Below are 20,550 nucleotides of genomic sequence, written 5' to 3'. Positions count from 1 at the left end.
AAATCCTGAGCAAAATACCAGCAAACAGAATCCAACAGCACATTAAAAGGATCATACACCATGATCAAGTGGGGTTTATCCCAGGAATGCAAGGATTCTTCAATATATGCAAATCATTCAATGTGATACACCATATTAACAAACTGAAGGAGAAAAAACATATGATCATCTCAATAGATGCAGAAAAAGCTTTTGACAAAATTCAACACCTATTTATGATAAAAACTCTCCAGAAAGTAGGCATAGAGGGAACCTATCTCAACATAAAAAAGTCCGTATATGACAAACCCACAGCCAACGTCGTTCTCAATGGTGAAAAACTGAAACCATTTCCTCTAAGATCAGGAACAAGACAAGGTGGCCCACTCTCACCACTATTATTCAACATAGTTTTGGAAGTTTTAGCCACAGCAATCAGAGAAGAAAAAGAAATAAAAGGAAGCCAAATCGGTAAAGAAGAAGTAAAATCGTCACTGTTTGCAGATGGCATGATACTATACATACAGAATCCTAAGGATGCTACCAGAAAACTACTAGAGTTAACCAATAAATTTGGTAGAGTAGCAGGATACAGAATTAATGCACAGAAATCTCTTGCATTCCTATACACTAATGATGAAAAATCTGAAAGAGAAATTAAGGAAACACTCCCATTTACCACTGCAACAAAAAGAATAAAAGACCTAGGAATAAACCTACCTAAGGAGACAAAAAACCTATAAGCAGAAAACTATAAGACACTGATGAAAGAAATTAAACATGATACAAACAGATGGAGAGATATACCATGTTCTTGGACTGGAAGAATCAACATTGTGAAAATGACTATACTACCCAAAGCAATCTACAGATTCAGTGCAATCCGTACCAAACTACCAATGGCATTTTTCACAGAACTAGAACAAAAAATTTCACAATTTGTATGGAAATACAAAAGACCCCGAATAGCCAAAGCAATCCTGAGAAGGAAAAACGGAACTGGAGGAATCAGGCTCCCTGACTTCAGGCTATACTACAAAGCTACAGTAATCAAGAGAGTATGGTACTGGCACAGAAACAGAAATATAGACCAATGGAACAGGATAGAATGCCCAGAGATAAACCTATGCACATATAGTCACCTTAACTTTGATAAAGGAGGCAAAAGTATATGATGGAGAAAAGACAGCCTCTTCAATAAGCGGTGCTGGGAAAACTGTACAGCTACATGTGAAAGAATGACATTAGAACACTCCCTAACACCATACACAAAAATAAACTCAAACTGGATTAAAGACCTAAATGTAAGGCCAGACACTATAAAACTCTTAGAGGAAAACATAGGCAGAACACTCCATGACATAAATCACAGCAAGATCCTTTTTGACCCACCTCCTAGAGAAATGGAAAAAAATACAAAAAGAAACAAATGGGACCTAATGAAACTTAAAAACTTTTGCAAAGCAAAGGAAACCATTAAAAAGATGAAAAACTCTCAGAATGGGAGAAAATATTTGCAAACGAAGCAACTGACAAAGGATTAATCTCCAAGATATATAAGCAGCTCATGCAGGTCAATATCATAAAAAAAACCAAACAACCCAATCAAAAAATGGGCAGAAGACCTAAATAGACATTTCTCCAAACAAGATATACAGGTTGCCAACAAACACATGAAAGGATGCTCAACATCATTAATCATTAGAGAAATGCAAATCAAAACTACAATGAGGTATCACCGCACACAGGTCAGAAGAGCCAGCATCAAAAAATCTACAAACAATAAATGCTGGAGAGGGTGTGGAGAAAAAGGAACCCTCTTGCACTGCTGGTGGGAATGTAAATTGATACAGCCACTAAGGAGAACAGTATGGAGGTTCCTTAAAAAACTAAAAATAGAACTACCATATGACCCAGCAATCCCACTACTGGGCATATACCCTGAGAAGACCATAATTCAAAGAGTCATGCACCTCAGTGTTCATTGTAGCTCTATTTACAGTAGCCAGGACATGGAAATAACCTAAGTGTCCTTCGACAGATGAATGGATAAAGAAGATGTGGCACATATATACAATGGAATATTACTCAGCCATAAAAAGAAATGAAATTGAGTTATTTGTAGTGAGGTGGATGGACCTAGAGTCCGTCAAACAGAGTGAAGTATGTCAGAAAGAGAAAAACAAATACTGTATGCTGACACATATATATGGAATCTAAAAAAAAAAAAAAAATGGTTCTGATAAACCTAGGGGCAGGACAGAAATAAAGGTGCAGAAGTACACAATGGACTTGAGGACACGGAGAGGGGGATGGGTAAGCTGGGACGAAGTGAGAGAGTGGCATGGACATATATACACTACCAAATGTAAAATAGCTAGTGGGAAGCAGCTGCATAGCACAGGGAGATCAGCTCTGTGCTTTGTGACCACCTAGAGGGGTGGGATAGGGAGGGTGGGAGGGAGACGCTAGAGGGAGGGGATATGGGGATATATGTATACATATAGCTGATTCACTTTGTTATACAGCAGAAACTAACACAACATTGTAAAGCAATTATACTCCAATAAAGGTGTTAAAAAAATCTGATTAATACATATTACAATTGAAAATGTAGATAGCTTACTATAATTTTACTCTAGTTCAATTGACCTCTGAGGGTATTTACATAATGTTATAGTTCAACTGACATATATTAGGTTTTCCTTTCTCATTAAAATTTGATTAAAATGTTTAGTAATACAAATGTGTATTGCTCCTTTGTGTGATAAGGAATGATTAGCTTGAATGCCTAATAATGACCCGTGAGAGATTTTTATGTGAGCTCATGGTACTTTAACTATGCTTAGAGCTTTTTAAGTTGCAGCCACTAGATGGCTGTATTTCATTTTCTCTTCACTGTTCAAGTTTTTAAATCTTTGCTGTACTACTGAAAGAAAAATAACATCAGGTAGTTCTACTTAAATCTCTCGATCTTCTTTTCCAACTAAACTCAGAAATCAGAGTTGAATTTTATGGAAGTTCAAATATAAAGTTAACACACATATCAAAGATATTTTCCACAGTAACTAATCTAGATTCATCTTTCCTACTTAAGGTCTTTGACAAAGCCATTTCTCCCACCTTCCCCTCACCAGCATAATCTTATTCAGAAACATACAAACATATATTTATACATGCATCCAAGTACTCCTAGCCACTCAAAAGGTGTCATCAGAACCTGAGTGAGAATGTTGCAAGCACCAAATCTAATTCTCTATAAAAGATTCTAGTCTGGAAAGTAACCGGCAGTATAGTCCACAGTCAAAGGATGAAGAACAAAATTTACTTTAATCCCTTCTCTCCACATCCCCTCATTTATAATTACTACTCTATAGCCAAGTACACATGAACTCTTAAGAATTATTTTCTGCAGGTAATGGAAACTCCTTAATAGAAGTCCATCAACTTACATGTTTTCAATCTTTAAACTATCATAGATAAGAACAAAGCTAGGTAGCATAGCACGAGTGTACCAACATTGTCTACAACAAACAGACAGCACTCACCATTTTTATCATAACACTCAGAAGCAAATGGTATGATGAACTGCCTTATGTAATCTGATTACATCATAAGAGTACCTTCATATATGAAAGCACGTTTAAGACCATTAAGCACTACACAAGTATAAGATACCACTATTATTCTATATAATAGGACCTCCTCCTTCAAGCAATCAATAGTATTAATTCAAATCCACTGTTAAAATACATGCCTTCTTGATTTACAAATACATAATCTCCATCTTTCAACCATTCACTTAGACTACTGTGTACACATTAAAATGCATAAATAGCAATTTACAAGGCCAATCACAAAGTAACACAAATAATTTGAAATAAAAACAAAGTCTATAACCAAAAATACTTATCTCCTAGTTGATGGCAATTATTTCAAACAATATTTATTAAATCAAGTAAAAGAAATTATTCAGGAAGTCTCACAAGATTTATTTATAAGAAAAGATGACTTGTGAGTCCCAGTCTATTGATAAATAGTATAGAAAGAAAACAATCATTCCAAATACTACACTAACATATGCCCATCGTTCCATGTGAGTTTGAATTTAATCCTATAAAAAAAACTGGAAAATGAATGGCCGATCAGTTAGGGGTTTTACTTTATGATACTTGACTTATATTAAATATTACTTAACAAACAGCTTTCAAATAAAAGCCTTTCAAGATGTAGATGAAAATCTGACCTAAAAATCACAGTTTTAATGCAGAGGTCAAGTAGTCACTAACATTATGTGATAATTACTATACATTATTAGATATGGATATAAACACACCTTCATAGTTTTTACTAAAAAAACTGTTTTCCTCAGTGTAGTGTAGTTTTTAGGAATTCTATTCACATACCCAAGAAACTTACATTACATAATAAAGTTAACAGATTATATTAATTAAAATTACCTTGATTGGTTTTCTAATGTTAGACTTACTTGGCATTTCTTGTATAAAGGCTTTTTATATTATATCTTTTTTCCATTTTGCTACACTCAGTTGGCTAAAAATTTGTATAATATTTTTGCACCTATAATCATGAGTGAGATTGGCTATTATTATCTTTCCTTGTATCCTTGTCAGTTAAGTATCAAGATTATTAGTTTGGTATGTTATCAAGTTTTCTTTTCATTCTCTGGCAGAGTTTATGTAAGACTGAAATTATTTGCTCCTTAAATGTTTCTTTCTATTCATTGGTGAAGCAGTATGAGCCTGGAATTTTGACAATGACTCAATCAAGTTTTCTACTTCCTACATCTTCTTAAGTTATTGAGGGAAGGTAGAAGGATTTTATCTGTCTCTTTCAAATATCCACCAGATAACCCTACAGCGAAGATCATGGTTGAAAGAGCTAACCCAACACTCAAAAACTTCTAATAAGTTTTTCAGTCCCTCACTCTTAAACATAAGAAAACATGGTACTTGAAAAAATTCCCCAACATGAAAGATGGAATCTAAATCAAATGGGGAGGGCAAAAACATTCCCTGAGAGGAGTATATACAAAGGGAAGAAAACTTCAGAATATCTTCAGAGAACATAAGTAAGTTCCAGAAAGGCAGAGTAAGGACCACCAATAATTCTTTCCTCCATTAAAGTAACAAGAACACTGGCAAAAAATGTCAAAACCAAATTTTTCATAACTGAAAATTAACCAAAGGCTTGCAATAATCTAAGAAGCATTTATTCAAGAAAATCAGCTGAATCTCAGCTGATTAGCAAGATTGCTAAGAATAGCAAGCTTTGTAGCATTTAAACTCGCCCTAATTCCACACATCCTTCCCCCCAACTCCTGGTGGCCTTGAAAATCAACAACCTCAATACAACAGCCAAGACATGGAAATAACCCTAATGTCCATCAATGGATAAATAGATAAATAAAATATGGTATAAAAGTATACAGATGCGGGCTTCCCTGGTGGCGCAGTGGTTGAGAGTCTGCCTGCCAATGCAGGGGACACGGGTTCGAGCCCTGGTCTGGGAGGATCCCACATGCCGCGGAGCAGCTGGGCCCATGAGCCACAATTACTGAGCCTGCGCGTCTGGAGCCCGTGGTCCACAACGGGAGAGGCCACGATAGTGAGAGGCCCGCGCACCACGATCAAGAGTGGCCCCCACTTGCCGCAACTGGAGAAAGCCCTTGCACAGAAACGAAGACCCAACACAGCCAAAAAAATTTTTTAAATAAATAAATAAGCAAATATGGTTAAGAAAAATATATTTTTTAAAAAAAGACATTAATTAAAAAAAAAAAGTATACAGATGCGTATGTGTATATATTATATACACAGTTAACCCCTGAACAACATGGGTATGTGTTTGAACTGCATGGGTCCATTTATACGTAGATTTTTTTTCAATAAATACATTGGATAATTTTTTGGAGATTTGTGACAAGTTGAAAAAACTTGCAGACAAACTGCATAGCCTAGAAATATCAAAAATATAAGAAAAAGGTATGTCAAGAATGCATAAAACATGTAGATTCTAATCTATTTTATCATTTACTACCATAAAAAATATATAAATCTATTATAAAACGTAAAAATTTATCAAAACTTATGCACACAAACACAGACTACATGGCCTCGTTCACAGCCGAAAGAAATGTAAACAAACATAAAGATGCAGTATTAAATCATAACTGCATAAAATTACCTGTAGTCCACAGTGTACTACTGTAATAATTTTGTAGCCACCTCCTATGGCATTGCTCAAGTGTTGCAAGTATCTGCTTAAAATGCGCATGCTCCTCATCTCCACATGAGCAGTTCATCTCTCCAGTAAACTTCATATCACAGCAAAAAGTGATCTCTCTCTCTCAGTTCTCACGTTTTCATTGTGTTTAGTGCAATACCGTAAACCTTGAATAACAACATGGGACCCCTATGAAGTACCACCAGTGATGCTGGAAGTGGCCCCAAGAAGCAAAGAAAAATCATGACATTACAAGAAAAAGCTGAATTACTTGATAGGCACCATAGATTCAGGTCTGCGGCTGTGACTGCCTGCCGTTTCAAGATAAATGAATCCAGTGTTAAGGACCATTATAAAAAAAAGAAAAGGAAATTAGTGAGGCCATGGCTGCAGCTACAATAGCAGGTGAGAAAACTTTGCACTTTTGCAATATACCTTTTTTATCTTATATTGAAAAGGCAGCTTTTATGTGGGTGCAGCATTGCTCTGAGAAAGGCGTACCTATAGACTCTAATACGATTCGAGAAAAAGCGAAGTCACTATATGACAACTTAAAGCAAAAGGATGGTGAAGGATCTAAAGCTGGAGAATTTAATGCCAGCAAAGAATGGTTTGATAATTTTAAAGAGGTTTGGCTTTAAAGATGCCAAGATAACAGAAGAGGCAACTTCTGACAACCAAGAGGCAGCAGACAAGTTCCCAGATGCCTTGAAGAAAATCACTGAGGGCTAAAATATGGCACAAATGAAGCTATCTGCAAAACAGAAACAGACTCACCGACATAGAGAACAGACGTGTAGTTACCAAGGGGAAGGGGGGGAGGGAGAGGAATGGACTGGAGTTTGGGGTTAGTAGATGCAAACTATTACATTTAGAATGGATAAACAACAAGGTCCTACTGTAGAGCACAGGGAACTATATCCAATCTCCTGGGATAAACCATAATGGAAAAGAATATTTTTTAAATGTATATTGTGTATAATTGAGTCACTGCTGTACAGCAGAAAATAGCACAACATTGTAAATCAACTATAATTCAATTTAAAAAAAGAAAATCATTGAGAAACGATATCTGCCTGAACAGGTTTTTAGTGCAGACAAAAATGCCCTATTCTGGAAAAAAATGCCCAAAGGACATTTATTCATAAGGAAGAGAAGCAAGCACCAGGGTTTAAGGTAGGAAGGGATAGGCTAACTCTATTGTTTTGTGCAAATGCAGTTGGATTTATGATCAGTACTGCCCTTATCTACAAAGCTGCTAACCCCTGAGCTGCCAGTCCTTTGGTTGTACAACAAGAAGGCCTAAACAACAAGAATACGTTTTCTGCATTGGTTCCATCGATGCTTTGTCCCTGTAGTCAGGAAATACCTTGCCAGTTAGGGACTGCCTTTTAAAGTTCTTTTGTTATTGGACATGCCTCTGGCCACCCAGAACCCCATAAGTTTAACACCAAAGACACTAAAACAGTCCACTTGCCCCAAATACAACATCTCTAATTCAGCCTCTAGATCAGGGGGTCATAAGAACCTTTAACACTCGTTATACACGGTACTCTGTAGAAAGGATGGTCAATGCTATGGAAGAGAACCTTGACGGAGAGAACATCATAAAAGTCTGGAAGGATTACAGCATTGAAAAAATGCCATTGTTGTTACAGAAAAAGCTGTGAAAGCCATCAATCCGGAAACAATAAATCCCTGCTGGAGAAAACTGTGGCCAGATGTTGTCCATGACTTCACAGAATTTACGACAGAGCCAATCAAGGAAATTGTGAAAGAGATCATAGATATGGCAAAAAAAAAAAAAAAAAATGGGGGGTGAAGGGTTTCAAGATATGAATCTTGGAGAAGTTCAAGAGCTGAGACAGCACACCAGAGGAATTAACAGAAGATTTCCTGATGGAGGTGAGTGTTTCTAAACCAGTGTCAGATGATAAGGAAGAAGACATAGAAGAAGCAGTGTCAGAAAACAAATTGACATTAGGCAATCTGGTAGAAGGGTGCTGATTTCAAGACTGCTTTTGACTTCTTTTACAACATGGACCCTTCTATGACATGGGCACTGAAACTAAAGCAAACAAAGAAAGAAGGATTGGTATCATATAGAAACATTTTTAGAGAAATGAAAAAGCAAAAACGGCAGACAGAAATGACAATGTATTTCCATAAGGTTACACCAAGTGTGCCTGCCTCTCCTGCCTCCCCTTCCATCTCCTCCATCTCTTCCACCACTGCCACCCCTGAGACAGCAAGACCAACCCCTCCTCCTCCTCCTCCTCCTCAGCCTACTCAACATGAAGATGACAAGGATGAAGACCTTTATATGACCCACTTCCACTTAATGAATAGTAAATAATCATCATGCCATACAGTTAGTAAACTTATCTGTTGTGTATGTGTGTGTTTTCGTGTGAAAACTGAATAACTGTACAGCAAGAACTATATGAGATGTTTTTGTCAGCATCATCACCTAAGTATTCATCGTGTTGAACATCATGTGCAAGATCTGTATTGAAGTATATAGTCTATCCTGACACAGGCATAAGGTGAGTGATATTTAATATAAAATTAATAATGTGCTAGTTTTCTTACTGTTTTATAACTTTGCCTTTAAAGATTCACATTGCCATATATTACATCTCTCTCTACTAACTGGAGAAACTGAGCATTAGCCCATGATCACAGGTAAGTGGTTTTTTTAATTTAACAATGTTTCCAATACTGTATTATGGAAAGACTGTAATACTGTATGCTGTAAAAATTTTATTTTATAAAAATTTTATAAATTGAATATTAAGATATGATGTACAGCATGATGGCTATAGTTAACATTACCATATTGTATATTTGAAAGTTGCTAAGAGAGTAGATCTTAAAAGCTCTCATCTCAAGAAAAAACAATTTGTAACTGTGTGAGGTAATGGAAGTTAACTAAACTTGTAATCATTTTGCAGTATATACATATATCAAATCATTCATGTGGTACACCTTAAACTTATAGAGTATATATGTCAAGTATGTCTCAATAAAACTGGAAAGAAAAAAAAAAGAACTGTAGCTATGAAACCCAGCACCCTAGCTGCTTTTAATACTAAAAAACATTCAGTAAAACCAGAGCTCAAATATGAGATGAAAAGTGAGGTTCTAAGGTCTCAGAAGGTCATATGTAGAAAGAGCAGAAAGAGGGCACCACCAGTTAAACAGATTGGATCAAAGCTACCCAATCATCTCTGCTTGCTCCTGAAATCCCACTTAAATGAAGATAGAATAAAAATGAGTGGCAGAAAAGATGACAGCCAACAAGAGATGTCAAAAGCAAATTTGCGAGATGGAAAGTAAATGGACAAGTGATAAATGACAGGTTTCAGCTTTCTGAACTTTGTTAAATACTCAAAAAGGGAAGAGCCTAATAGCAAGCTGAATTCATATCCATAAAAGATCAGAAATTGGAAGCAGCAATCATCCCTGAAGCCAAGCCATGGGGTAGCAATGAATACAGAACACTGTTGGAAGCCTCTGTAAGCAGCAGTTAGTTATGTCCTCAGATCTCCTCTGCCAACTCCCTCCCTGACAAAGTCCCCTCTCCATCCTGGAAAAAGAGAAAGAGTTTATTTACCAACGAGAGAGGTTGCCCCAAAAAGGTTCTGAGGTCATGAAAACCAGACACAACTGAAGGTCAGGGTAAGACACCTTATTAAAAATTAGGAGATTGGGAAATAGTGGGCAGTGAGACTTCACGGCTCCCTTTCTCTCTTCAGCTCCCAGAACATTGACTCCTACACTTAAGGTGCTTTAAGCACAAGGAGGAGACTAGAAGACTCCTTTGTGGGGAAACCACCAGTCCAAGGGAAAAGAGCTGCAGATCCTGGCATTTTTAAGGTTTCTCAATTAAATGGAAGGGCTCCACATACACAGAGCTTTCTCCCAGCTTTTTAGTGCTTCATTCTTAAACATGAACATACAGCCAAGGATCAGCAGACATTTGAGGAAAGCTTCTCATGTGAAACTCAGACAAATGGGGTCAAACACTCAGAAAAAACAAAGACAATTTAGGGGAGAAGAATGAGGGGAACCACCTTCAAAGCAAGTATGACTTCCATCCTCAGAGAGCTAAAATAAGGTATTACAAACATGAAATAAGAAGACTCTACTATAAAAATGTATAGCCAAAAGACAAGAAACAGCTCTTGGAAATTAAAAACCCAAAAGCAGAAATGAGAATTCAACAGAAAAGTTGCTATATAAAATTGAAGAAATCTCCTCAAAATAGAACAAAAATATAAAAGGATGGAAAACAGAAGAAATTAAGGATGTCAATTTATGCCGAATGGACCTATAAATCCAATTCAATTCCAATAAAAATTACAGCAAGGTTTCTTGGTGGAATGTAACAAGCCAATTCTCAAATTCACATGGAAGATTAAAAGGATAAGAATAACTCTCCTCCTCACCACCCCCCCAAAAAAATATTAAGAATATGGAGAAGGGAACTTGCCCTATCTGATTTACTCTAAAGCCATGGTAAATAAAACAATTTAGTATTGGTTCAGAAATAGACCAACATGTAAGTGAAACAGAACAGAGCACCAGGAACCAAACCTTAGATATAAAGGAACTTGAAATATGACAGAGATGACATTTTAAATCAATAAGTGGCAACAGAATAGACAAGTGAATAACTAGTACAGGGACATTTGGTTATCCATTTGGAAAAAATAAAATTAGACCCTCCCTCATGCTCTATACAGAAAAATATTTTTTTCTTTATGACTTTAGATTATATAAGACATAAAAAGCACTATCAATAAAGGAAAAAACTGATACATTCAACTACATTAAAATTTTAAAGTGCACATCAAACACAATGTGGATTGTCACCATGTCTGCACAAAGAGGAAAAAGATGTTTGCCATGGAGATTTAAGTAACCAAGCAACCAAATATATTAAAAACTCTTATAAATCAGTAAGAATATACAAACAATCCAAAAGGAAAAGGGGAAAAAATATAAAATTGCAGTTCACAAAAGAAGAAACATGAATGGCCAATAAACATAACATGCTCCACGTCAGGGAAATAGAAATTTAAGCAAGAGCGAGAGACAATTTCACACACATCCTATTGCAAAAGAAATTAAATCTGGGGACTTCCCCAGTGGTCCAGTGGTAAAGAGTCTGCCTTCCAGCACAGGGGACCCAGGTTCCATCCCTGGTCGTGGAACTAAGATCCCACCTATGCCGCGGGGCAACTAAGCCCGAGCGCCACTACTGAGCCCACGCTCCTCAACTAGAGGGCCTGCGTGCGGCAAACTACAGAGCCCACGCTCTCTGGGGCCTGCGCGCAACTAGAGAGAGAAAAAAACCCGCATGCCACAACTAAAGAGAAGCCCGCGTGCCCCAACGAAAGATCCTGCATGCCGCAACTAAGACCCGATGCAGACAAAAATAAATTTAAATAGAAATTAAATCTGAAAAATACCAAGAGTTCAAGAGACTGCAAGGGAAGAGAAACTCTTCTCTCAAACTGATACAACCCCTTGGGAGAATAATTTAGCATATATTTTACCTCTTAATAATTGCATACACACTACATACATCCCACATAAGCAAAAATATTTGATGTTCAGGGAAGCATTGTCTGCAATAATTGAAACTTGGAAAGAACTTAAATCTCAATCAATCCAGTAATGGATAAACTAATTATGACATATGCATAGGATAAAATACTATAGATCAGTTAAATTGAATGAACCAGAGATAGTTTATTAACTTGGCTAAGTCTCAAAAACACAAGTGAGAAAGACAAGTTGGACAAAGACTCATACTGTGTGATACTGTATGTATATTTTAAAAATACACAAAATACTAAAAAAAATGATATATCGTCAATGTTTACAGACAGAAAATTAAACACCAACTTCAGAATGATGGTTATCTTTTGGCGGTGAGGTGGTAGTGGGACGGTGAAGTGATTCAGTCTTCAGTGATATAAAATTTGTTATGAATTCTTAAGCAAATATGACAAACACATGATCTAGATGGTAAGTGTTGGCTACATTAATGGTATTGGTTGGTTATATTGAGTATTAATTATATATTATATATTAATCCCTATTATTTTTTGTATGTTCAAATATTTATAATAGGTGTATGGTTTAATCAATGCATTCCATGTCTGGAGTACATTATAACATAAAAGGAAATTCCAAAAGAACTATAAAATACCTCATGCAGTTATACATCAAGATTAACTTGCCTGCTCCAAAATAAATTTTTTAAATTTTTGTCACAGAATTTATTTTCTCATCAAACCAAAGCTACCTGGATCCTTACAGTGAAGTGAGTGTGTGTGTGTGTGTGTGTGTGTGTGTGTGTGTGTGTAACAACTAAAATCACATTAAGGATAGAGGAAATTGAGTGAGTTTTTCTTTTTTCCACTAGAGGGAGGTGTGGAACTTACAATATTTTAAAATGGAGCTTGTTTTTGAACTGACATTTAACATCAAAGTAAACCACACTGTGCTCTTAGAAAATAAACTTGCTTTCTTTCCACACCTTCCAGAAACATAGCCCCAGAAGTATAATTCTTTATACTTACTCATATAAACACTATTTCTTGAACTCCAAAATATGGTTTCAAGTCTGAAGGATTAAAGTAGTTAGAAACATATCAGAGCTAAAGTACTCTCCCTTCCTAACTTATGAAATGTATCAATATAGATATAGTTACAACCTTAGTCTAGTACACGGTTATCTCTCTAAATCCCCAAAGCCAGCATAGTTCTACAATCAAAAATAGTGCTTACTACTGTAGAGTATAAACTAGTACTAACTTTATGTAATACCTATCACAAATTATAAATCCATAAACTTGAAGACCAAGCAATTATACTTCTAGGCATTTACACAGCTAAATCACATGTACAACAGCGCAAAGATATGGACAAGAATGTTAGTGAATCATTTTAAATTAAAGCAAAAAATTTTGAAGGAAATAAAATGTCTATCAATAAGGGATTTGTTAAATGTATTAGGAACTTCCACATGACAGAAAAGCTCGCAAACACTACAAGAACAGTGTAAGAATATCAAAAGATGGATGCCAAATATTACTGAGGCATATTTATGTAAATATAATAATATATGTTTATACACCCTTAGATGAGGAGTAGGACTGGAGCGGGCAGGTTTGCGGGGGAGGGGGGATTCCTTCACTTTGTGCTTTTAAATTTCTCTAAATTCGGGGCATTTTTACAATAAGAACAATATTATGTAATTTTATAAACTGAATATTAAGATATTTCCTGTTTGGAAACAACAGGCAGTACCAGTGCCAGACTCACTTTCTATGCCATTTGCTTACAAAGGGCACCAGCAGACAGTTTCCCAGGAAGCTACAAAGAAAAGCTCCTTGCTACCCCAGATCATTTAAGCAAAACTCTGAAATACTTCCTTTTCATGCAACTTACTCCAAGCTGTCCCTAGATCACGACTGTGCTTACCAGGTCAATCTCTGACATGTTGTACCCCAATCCCTAGCTGCTGTCTTATCATACAGCCAATGACTGATGCCCACACCTAGTCTGATACCTTCCTTTACCCCCTCGCCCCCTCACTCTTCCTCCTCCTTCTTCAGTCTGCGGTATTATTTCCAGTCTACATTTCCCACGCTCTTTTGCCATCACAAACTCTCCCACCCCTTGATCACTAGATATATAAACCAAATTTAGTCAGTGAATGAGGAAAGAGTCACTTTGTTCCCTGGCTTAGTTACAGAATTTTGGAAATAAAATAAATATGAAAAACATACATTCATCTTCTAAATGCTTTCAATCCTACTGATGAGTTATACATTGAAATGAACTATAAAAATGACAAAGGAAAGAGCATGATGGTTTACCGCTGCATGTCCCACACTGCCTACAATAGAAAAGCTCATGGCTAATAACCATCCTCAAAGTTCACATTGCTATTGCAGAAAACAGAGAAATAAATAAAAACAAAACAAATGTTCATTTTAAATAAAAATTTTAAATAAACAGAGATAAAAAATAACATTTTTTTCCAAGATCAATATAAACACATCATTCTAAAATTACCACGACTTTGCTTTGGTTTGAAATTTCAAATAATGCTAAAGACATGGAATTTTTATGTTTATCAAAAGAGGACAGGCATTTAAAAAATGAAAAACACTTTCTTAAAATGAGGTAACTCCATTAATATTCCAGAGAAGTACACCTCTATTCAGCGCTTCAATTACTGGGAAAGAAAGGAGACATGGCATAAAATTAAGATTTGCTTTTTATAGTGAGCCTGAATTCTAAAGCCCAGATGAGAGAAATATTATACCAGCTTTGTCTGTTAAAGATGGGGTTCCATGTAGGTTTATCTGAAACTTATTTTAAAAACTGAATTCCCTTAGAGAGCTACACAAAAGAACACTATGTGATACTAACACCTAATTATAGGATGGAAACCTGAACCCATCAACAGCCAATAGAGAGAGGAGAGAATTTCAATCTATCCCTCAAGTTGTTTAAAAAAAGACTTTTTTAAAATATAAAAGGTTTCTAAGCTTGCTTTATAAAAGGAAAAGCAGTTTTCTTTTGTTAAAATAAAAAGGACAAGAAATTGAGAGACAGTGTTCTGAACATTTTGGTTACAGAGTACAATAAAATCTATCTCACAGAAGGTGGTAGTAACTAAGGAGTATATTCCCCTATTCTTCCCACACATAATAATTAAAGATTGATACAGAATTTCAAATTCTCTTAATACTTTATAATATAAAGTCTGATGTAACCACATACATTTCATGTGAGATTTACAGGACTGACCAGGAAACTGTATCAAAATCACATCATTCACACATTTAAATACAGGTCTCTGCATCATATTCTATAAGTTTCGGGCTTCTGACTGGTAGCACTGGAAATTTCTGAGTATTTAAAAAAAAGGGGGGGGTTGGGACTTCCCTGGTGGCACAGCAGTTAAGAATCCACCTGCCAGTAAAGGGGACACGGGTTCGAGCCCTGGTCCAGGAAAATCCCACATGCCGTGGAGCAACTAAGCCCGTGTGCCACAACTACTGAGCCTGCGCTCTAGCGCCCACATGCCACAACTACTGAGCCCACGTGCTGCAACTACTGAAGGCCGCGTGCCTAGAGCCCATGCTCCACAACAAGAGAAGCCACAATGAGAAGCCCGCATGCCAGAACAAAGAGTAGCCCCCACTAGCCGCAACTAGAGAAAGCCCACGCACAGCAATGAAGACCCAACACAGCCAAAAAATAATAAATAAATAAATAATAAAAGGGTTATTTTCATTTACGTACGTGTACTTGTTTGTTCTAGGTAACCCTGAAGACAATTATCAACAACAGCTCAAATGTCCTCTGCTCTGTGGTGATCTCCCCAATCTCCCAGGCAATTAATTCATTTCTCTTTTATGATCCCATAGCATTTTGTTCAAAATGTTATTATATTACAATATATTTTCTCTCTTTACATGTCTCTCCATGTTGAGATATCTTTTAGGACAGAAATCATATCTTAATCAATTTTATATCTTCAGGACCCACAGTAGGAAGTCAGAAAGTACTTAGGGAATGAATAAATGAACAAGTGACTGAATGAATGAGAGAACTAACTATACAAATTACAAGCAGACTCTAAAAATAACAGGAGCTAAAAACAGAGCTATCATATGATCCTGCAATCCCACTCCTGGGCATATACCGGGAGAAAAACATGGTCCGAAAGGATTCATGCACCCCAGTGTTCATTGCAGCACTGTTTACAATAGCCAAGACATGGAAACAACCTAAATAAATGTCCATCGACAAAAGAATGGATAAGGAAGATGTGATACATATATACAATGGAATATTACTCAGCCATTAAAAAGAATGAAATAATGCCATTTGCAGCAACATGGATGGACCTACAGACTGTCATACTGAGTGAAGTAAGTCAGACAGAGAAAGAGAAATATCGTGTGTGATACCGCTTATGTGTGGAATTGTAAAAAAAAAAGATACAAATGAACTTATTTACAGAAGAGAGACAGACTCACAGACTTTGTTGTATACCTGAAACTAACACAACATTGTTAATCAACTATACTCCAATATAAAATTAAAAGTTAAAGAAGCAAATAAATAAATAAATGGGGTTACTAATAAAGCATAAGTTATTCATACTGTTAGACAAATTTGAAGTCATGGCCTTAGAGAGTTCAAGTCTACTAATAAAGAGTATAATTAGTTTTATATCATAAGAAAATCTGAAAATATATTTACCATTACCTCTGTTTAATTTATTTCCAGTGGTTGGTGCATGTATGACAAATAAAGCCTTTATAAAATCTCAAAAACAAATAAAATAACATAAAATAAAAAAATAAAAATACTAAGAGGTCTAAGGAGTGACTGTCTTTCCAAATTCCACAGAGGGAGAGACTGGGAAGAAAAGCATTGCCCAAGGATTGGGAAAGATATGATTTTGTTGGTATTCTGAACACTTACATATACAACAAATTCAGTATTTCCACTGTTTACTGCCAGCTTTCACTCTTAAAGAAATAAGGTGCTTTCTATTCTCTGCAGGTTTTGGGCTGCCTTCATCTCACAAAATTGTTCCTAACGCAAAGCAACTCTAAAATTTATTTTAGATGGATATTTTTCATTCTGTAAAGAATGCATATCTTTGACATCTATATAAAGACTATATTTCAATTTGTCATTTTGTGTAGAAAAAATGTTTGTCTTACCACAGAATAAGTAAGAGAAGAAATGATGGAAATTTATTTGAAATTTTAAATTAGTTGGTTAGTGAATGAACAGCTTTAATTTCTCCTACCTCTCCTTCAAAATAATTTACATATAATCTCCTGAAAGAATGCAAAGTGCACAGGAGTAAAAATCTGGAGACTTGTAGTCTTTCCCCACACTAATCACTCAGTCTATGATCTGAGTAAATCACAAATTGCCATCTGCTCATCTATAATGGGGATTAGATGTAATCAATGATTTTCAAATTGGACTACTCAAAGCCTGGGGGATTCTGTGGCTTTGCGGGGAAGAGGTTAAAAGAACATGATTAAGAATCTGTACTTCTTAAAAAGAGTTCAAAAAAAAATCACTATATTATATGATTTATAAGCATCCTCTAATATCCAAAATCTGATTATTCTATTTCTTTATGTTGTTAAAGACTGCTAACAGTCTCATATTTTAAATTGGAAAACTAAATGCCAAATGTATATGTGTCCTTTAAAAATCAAATAATTTATGCAGTAGAAGTCACCCAACTCTAATTCTAATAGTATCTTTTGGAAACAGTTGCCCACATTGTCATGTAACTACAAATGAAACACGGCCTTCCAGAGAGCAAAGACTAGGAATTATTTTTTCCTTGAGTAAGCGAGTCAATTATCACACTAATGTAATTTTTAATTTCATAAGCATTAAAAAGACATATGTATTATTATTTTTTAAATACCTGTACTATAAATTGTAACTCTCTTCTTTCTGCTTCCCATTGTTCTGCTTGTAATCTAAACTCCTCCAATGCTGTCTCCCTGATATGAGACTCCATCTCATTCTTCTCCTGATGTTTTTCCAGCGCTTCCTTTATGTGAATAAAATCTTGTTTTAGTATTAGATCAATAAAAGTTACCTTTCTTCCTTCATCCACAATTTAAATATACAAAGGGCTCTCCTTACCTATACAGACTGTTAAAACTCATTATAATTTATGTTAAAATCATTAATTAATAGAATAATTATATTTTGATCATCAGAATGTATATGTGAATAAGAAGCTATGGTTACCCATTTAATTTAAGCAACGTTTCATATATATATCTATATATTGATAGATATAAATAGATATAGATATTTAACCCAATTTTTCCAAAAAATTTAACTGCAGGGGATTGAACAAAATGCATCATATGATAGAGACAAAACAAAGTAGATTGTTTGGCATATATGTAATCTATATGTAAAGGAGATAATATGGAAAGCTCTAATTAGCTATAGAAAGACTATTTGGATTATCCCTGATAATTTATATATAAATCTGACAAAGAACACCATATTTACAAAAGGGGAGAAGGAGGAGTTTTGTGCAACAAATCAGTATAAGGAAACTCTAGAGTGTTAAAAATTTGAAAAGTCAAAAAAATTTATTTAAGGTTAAGACTATTAACTAATTTCTAGTTCTACAGATAAACAATATTTGCAAGAGGTTTTTCTTCTGGGGTTTTCTTAGTTGTACTACATTTACAAGATCTAATCTGGTTCAAAATCTTAGAAGTATGAAATGCAGGTTTCCCAAGAAGCCCAATTTTCTAAACTATAGGGTTTAAAACTAAGTCTGCATTAACACAAGGAGAAAGATTCTGTGGTTTATATGAGAGAGAGGGAAAGCCTCCTGTGTCCTTATAAACTGTAGCATGGTTCTGCATAATAAAGACTGCCTTCCCAACTTGCACTAATGGAAAGCCAACAGGAGGAGCCTTGAGGCTTTTTCCCCTTAGGGCAAAACAGTGACTCCTCTTCACCCCCAAAGGTCTCTGTGCAGATTAGTTCAAAGCCAATTGTATAAAATCAAAGCAAAGTTGTCCTACCAAATAGGTGATCAAGATCACATCAAGATCTATAAGAGATCTTGAGATGCAGGCTGATTGACTATAAGGAATGCTGCCACCATTACCTTCTTTCCCCATAGCTCTAGACATTTCATGTGGAGAAGTTTATACAAAGCAGTTCAGGGACTTGTAGTTCCAGGTTCCACCTAAACTCCCCCCATTCAAATACTAATGGAGCCCTTGTAGATGCCAGGCACTGTTCCAGGGTCTAGGAGTATTACAATAAAGAGAAGAGAAAACTGTGACTGTTGACATGCAGGAAATCAAAAGAAGATATGCTGACAATGTCAGGGAACCTTTGTGCTGAAACTTTTACATTTAACAAATGCTTTTGTAAAATTATTTTTAGTGAAGATTTATTTCCAATATTCTGAAAAGCCATTTACACCAGTGGTAAATGTAGAGCATTTTTATCATGTAATTTTGTAAATAAATTTATTTATTTATTTATTTTTGGCTGAGTTGGGTCTTTGTTGCTGCACACGGGCTCTCTCTAGTTGCAGTGAGTGGGGGCTACTCTTCGTTGTGGTGCGCAGGCTTCTCATTGCGGTGGCTTCTCTTATTGCGGAGCACGGGCTCTAGGCACATGGGCTTCAGTAGTTGTGGCTCACGGGCTCTAGAGTGCAGTCTCAGTAGTTGTGGCACGTGGGCTTAGTTGCTCCGCAGCATGTGGGATCTTCCTGGACCAGGGCTCGAATCTGTGTCCCCTGAATTGGCAGGCAGATTCTTGACCACTGCACCACCAGGGAAGCCCTATCATGTATTTTTAAATTTAAATTGGTACTTCCAAAAAGTGGCAAATACAGACAATTCAAAATCTATCTTTTAAGTGGGTGGCAACTTCAACATTAAACCATACTTTTACTTTAGAGACTAAAAAGGAACAAAAAATGGGAGAATAAATAGCTCACAATAATTTCAATAAAAGGTCATCAAATATTTATATACCGTGCCTATGTAGAATGTACTCTACACAGATAATGAAGTTTACAGCAGATACATAAAAATTTTTCTATATTTATTGCATATTCAGGTCAAAATCTGGGGCCTACATTTCTAAAATTACAAATTTTCATGTTGCTGGACCAAAAGGGTTGTGGGTTCTTATCTTCTTACAGTATGCCCATATAAGTGAGTTTTTTTCTTTTTTTGATCAGATATCTCAAACTGTTTTTCACAAAAGAAACAGTATATATATTAATATATTGCTAAACCATATAAAAAATAGACCTGCAAAAATGCCCCTAAAAAGGAAAGAAGAGAGGGAGAAAGGAAGGGAGTTAGGGGGGGTGGGGAAGAAATTAGATTTTCTTGCTTTCTGGTATTTTCCTTTCCAAAAATAACTTCAAATAATGTATAATACATATCAATGAATATTAAATATAGAAAAATTCCTTCATAAAATATTTTACCTGTACAGTTTTCTCTAGTCTGCTTTTTTCTTTCATAAGTAAATCATATTTTTGATTGCAGTTTTGAATTATATTGTCTCTTTCCTCCAAATCACATTCAAATCTTCTGCATTCTTCTTTCCATTTCTGCTGGGAAGTCTGGAATGCTTTCTCCATCTCACTTGCCTTTCCCTGAAGTTCTGCATTCTGAGCTATTAAAAATATAAAAGAATAATAGGTATATTTACAACCATAAATTAAAACGGTAGGAGTTCAGA

At 35.6% G+C, this 20,550-nt stretch overlaps 1 protein-coding gene across 20 annotated transcripts in view; it reads right to left on the bottom strand.

The window, feature by feature from the left end:
* CCDC171 (coiled-coil domain containing 171) overlaps positions 1 to 20,550 on the bottom strand; it is a 378,190-nt gene that overhangs the window by 303,269 nt on the left and 54,371 nt on the right. For 18 of the 20 annotated variants that reach the window (XR_014265395.1, XM_082467922.1, XM_082467938.1 and 15 more), the window contains 2 exons: positions 20,294 to 20,484; positions 17,729 to 17,857 (listed from right to left, as the gene is read on the bottom strand). Coding sequence is in view for 19 of the 20 variants with exons in the window: in XM_082467922.1 (XP_082324048.1) it covers positions 17,729 to 17,857; positions 20,294 to 20,484 (320 nt within the window). In the remaining variant the exon portion in view is untranslated. The remainder of the gene's footprint in view (positions 1 to 17,728; positions 17,858 to 20,293; positions 20,485 to 20,550) is intronic. The other 2 variants (XM_082467926.1, XM_082467928.1) reach the window with 1 other exon arrangement.

This window comes from Balaenoptera physalus (genome assembly GCF_965194825.1).
Source record: "Balaenoptera physalus genome assembly, chromosome: 7".
Taxonomy (NCBI): Eukaryota; Metazoa; Chordata; class Mammalia; order Artiodactyla; family Balaenopteridae; genus Balaenoptera; species Balaenoptera physalus.
Note: the sequence above shows the minus strand (reverse complement) of the source record. Positions and strands in the feature narration are given on the sequence as shown.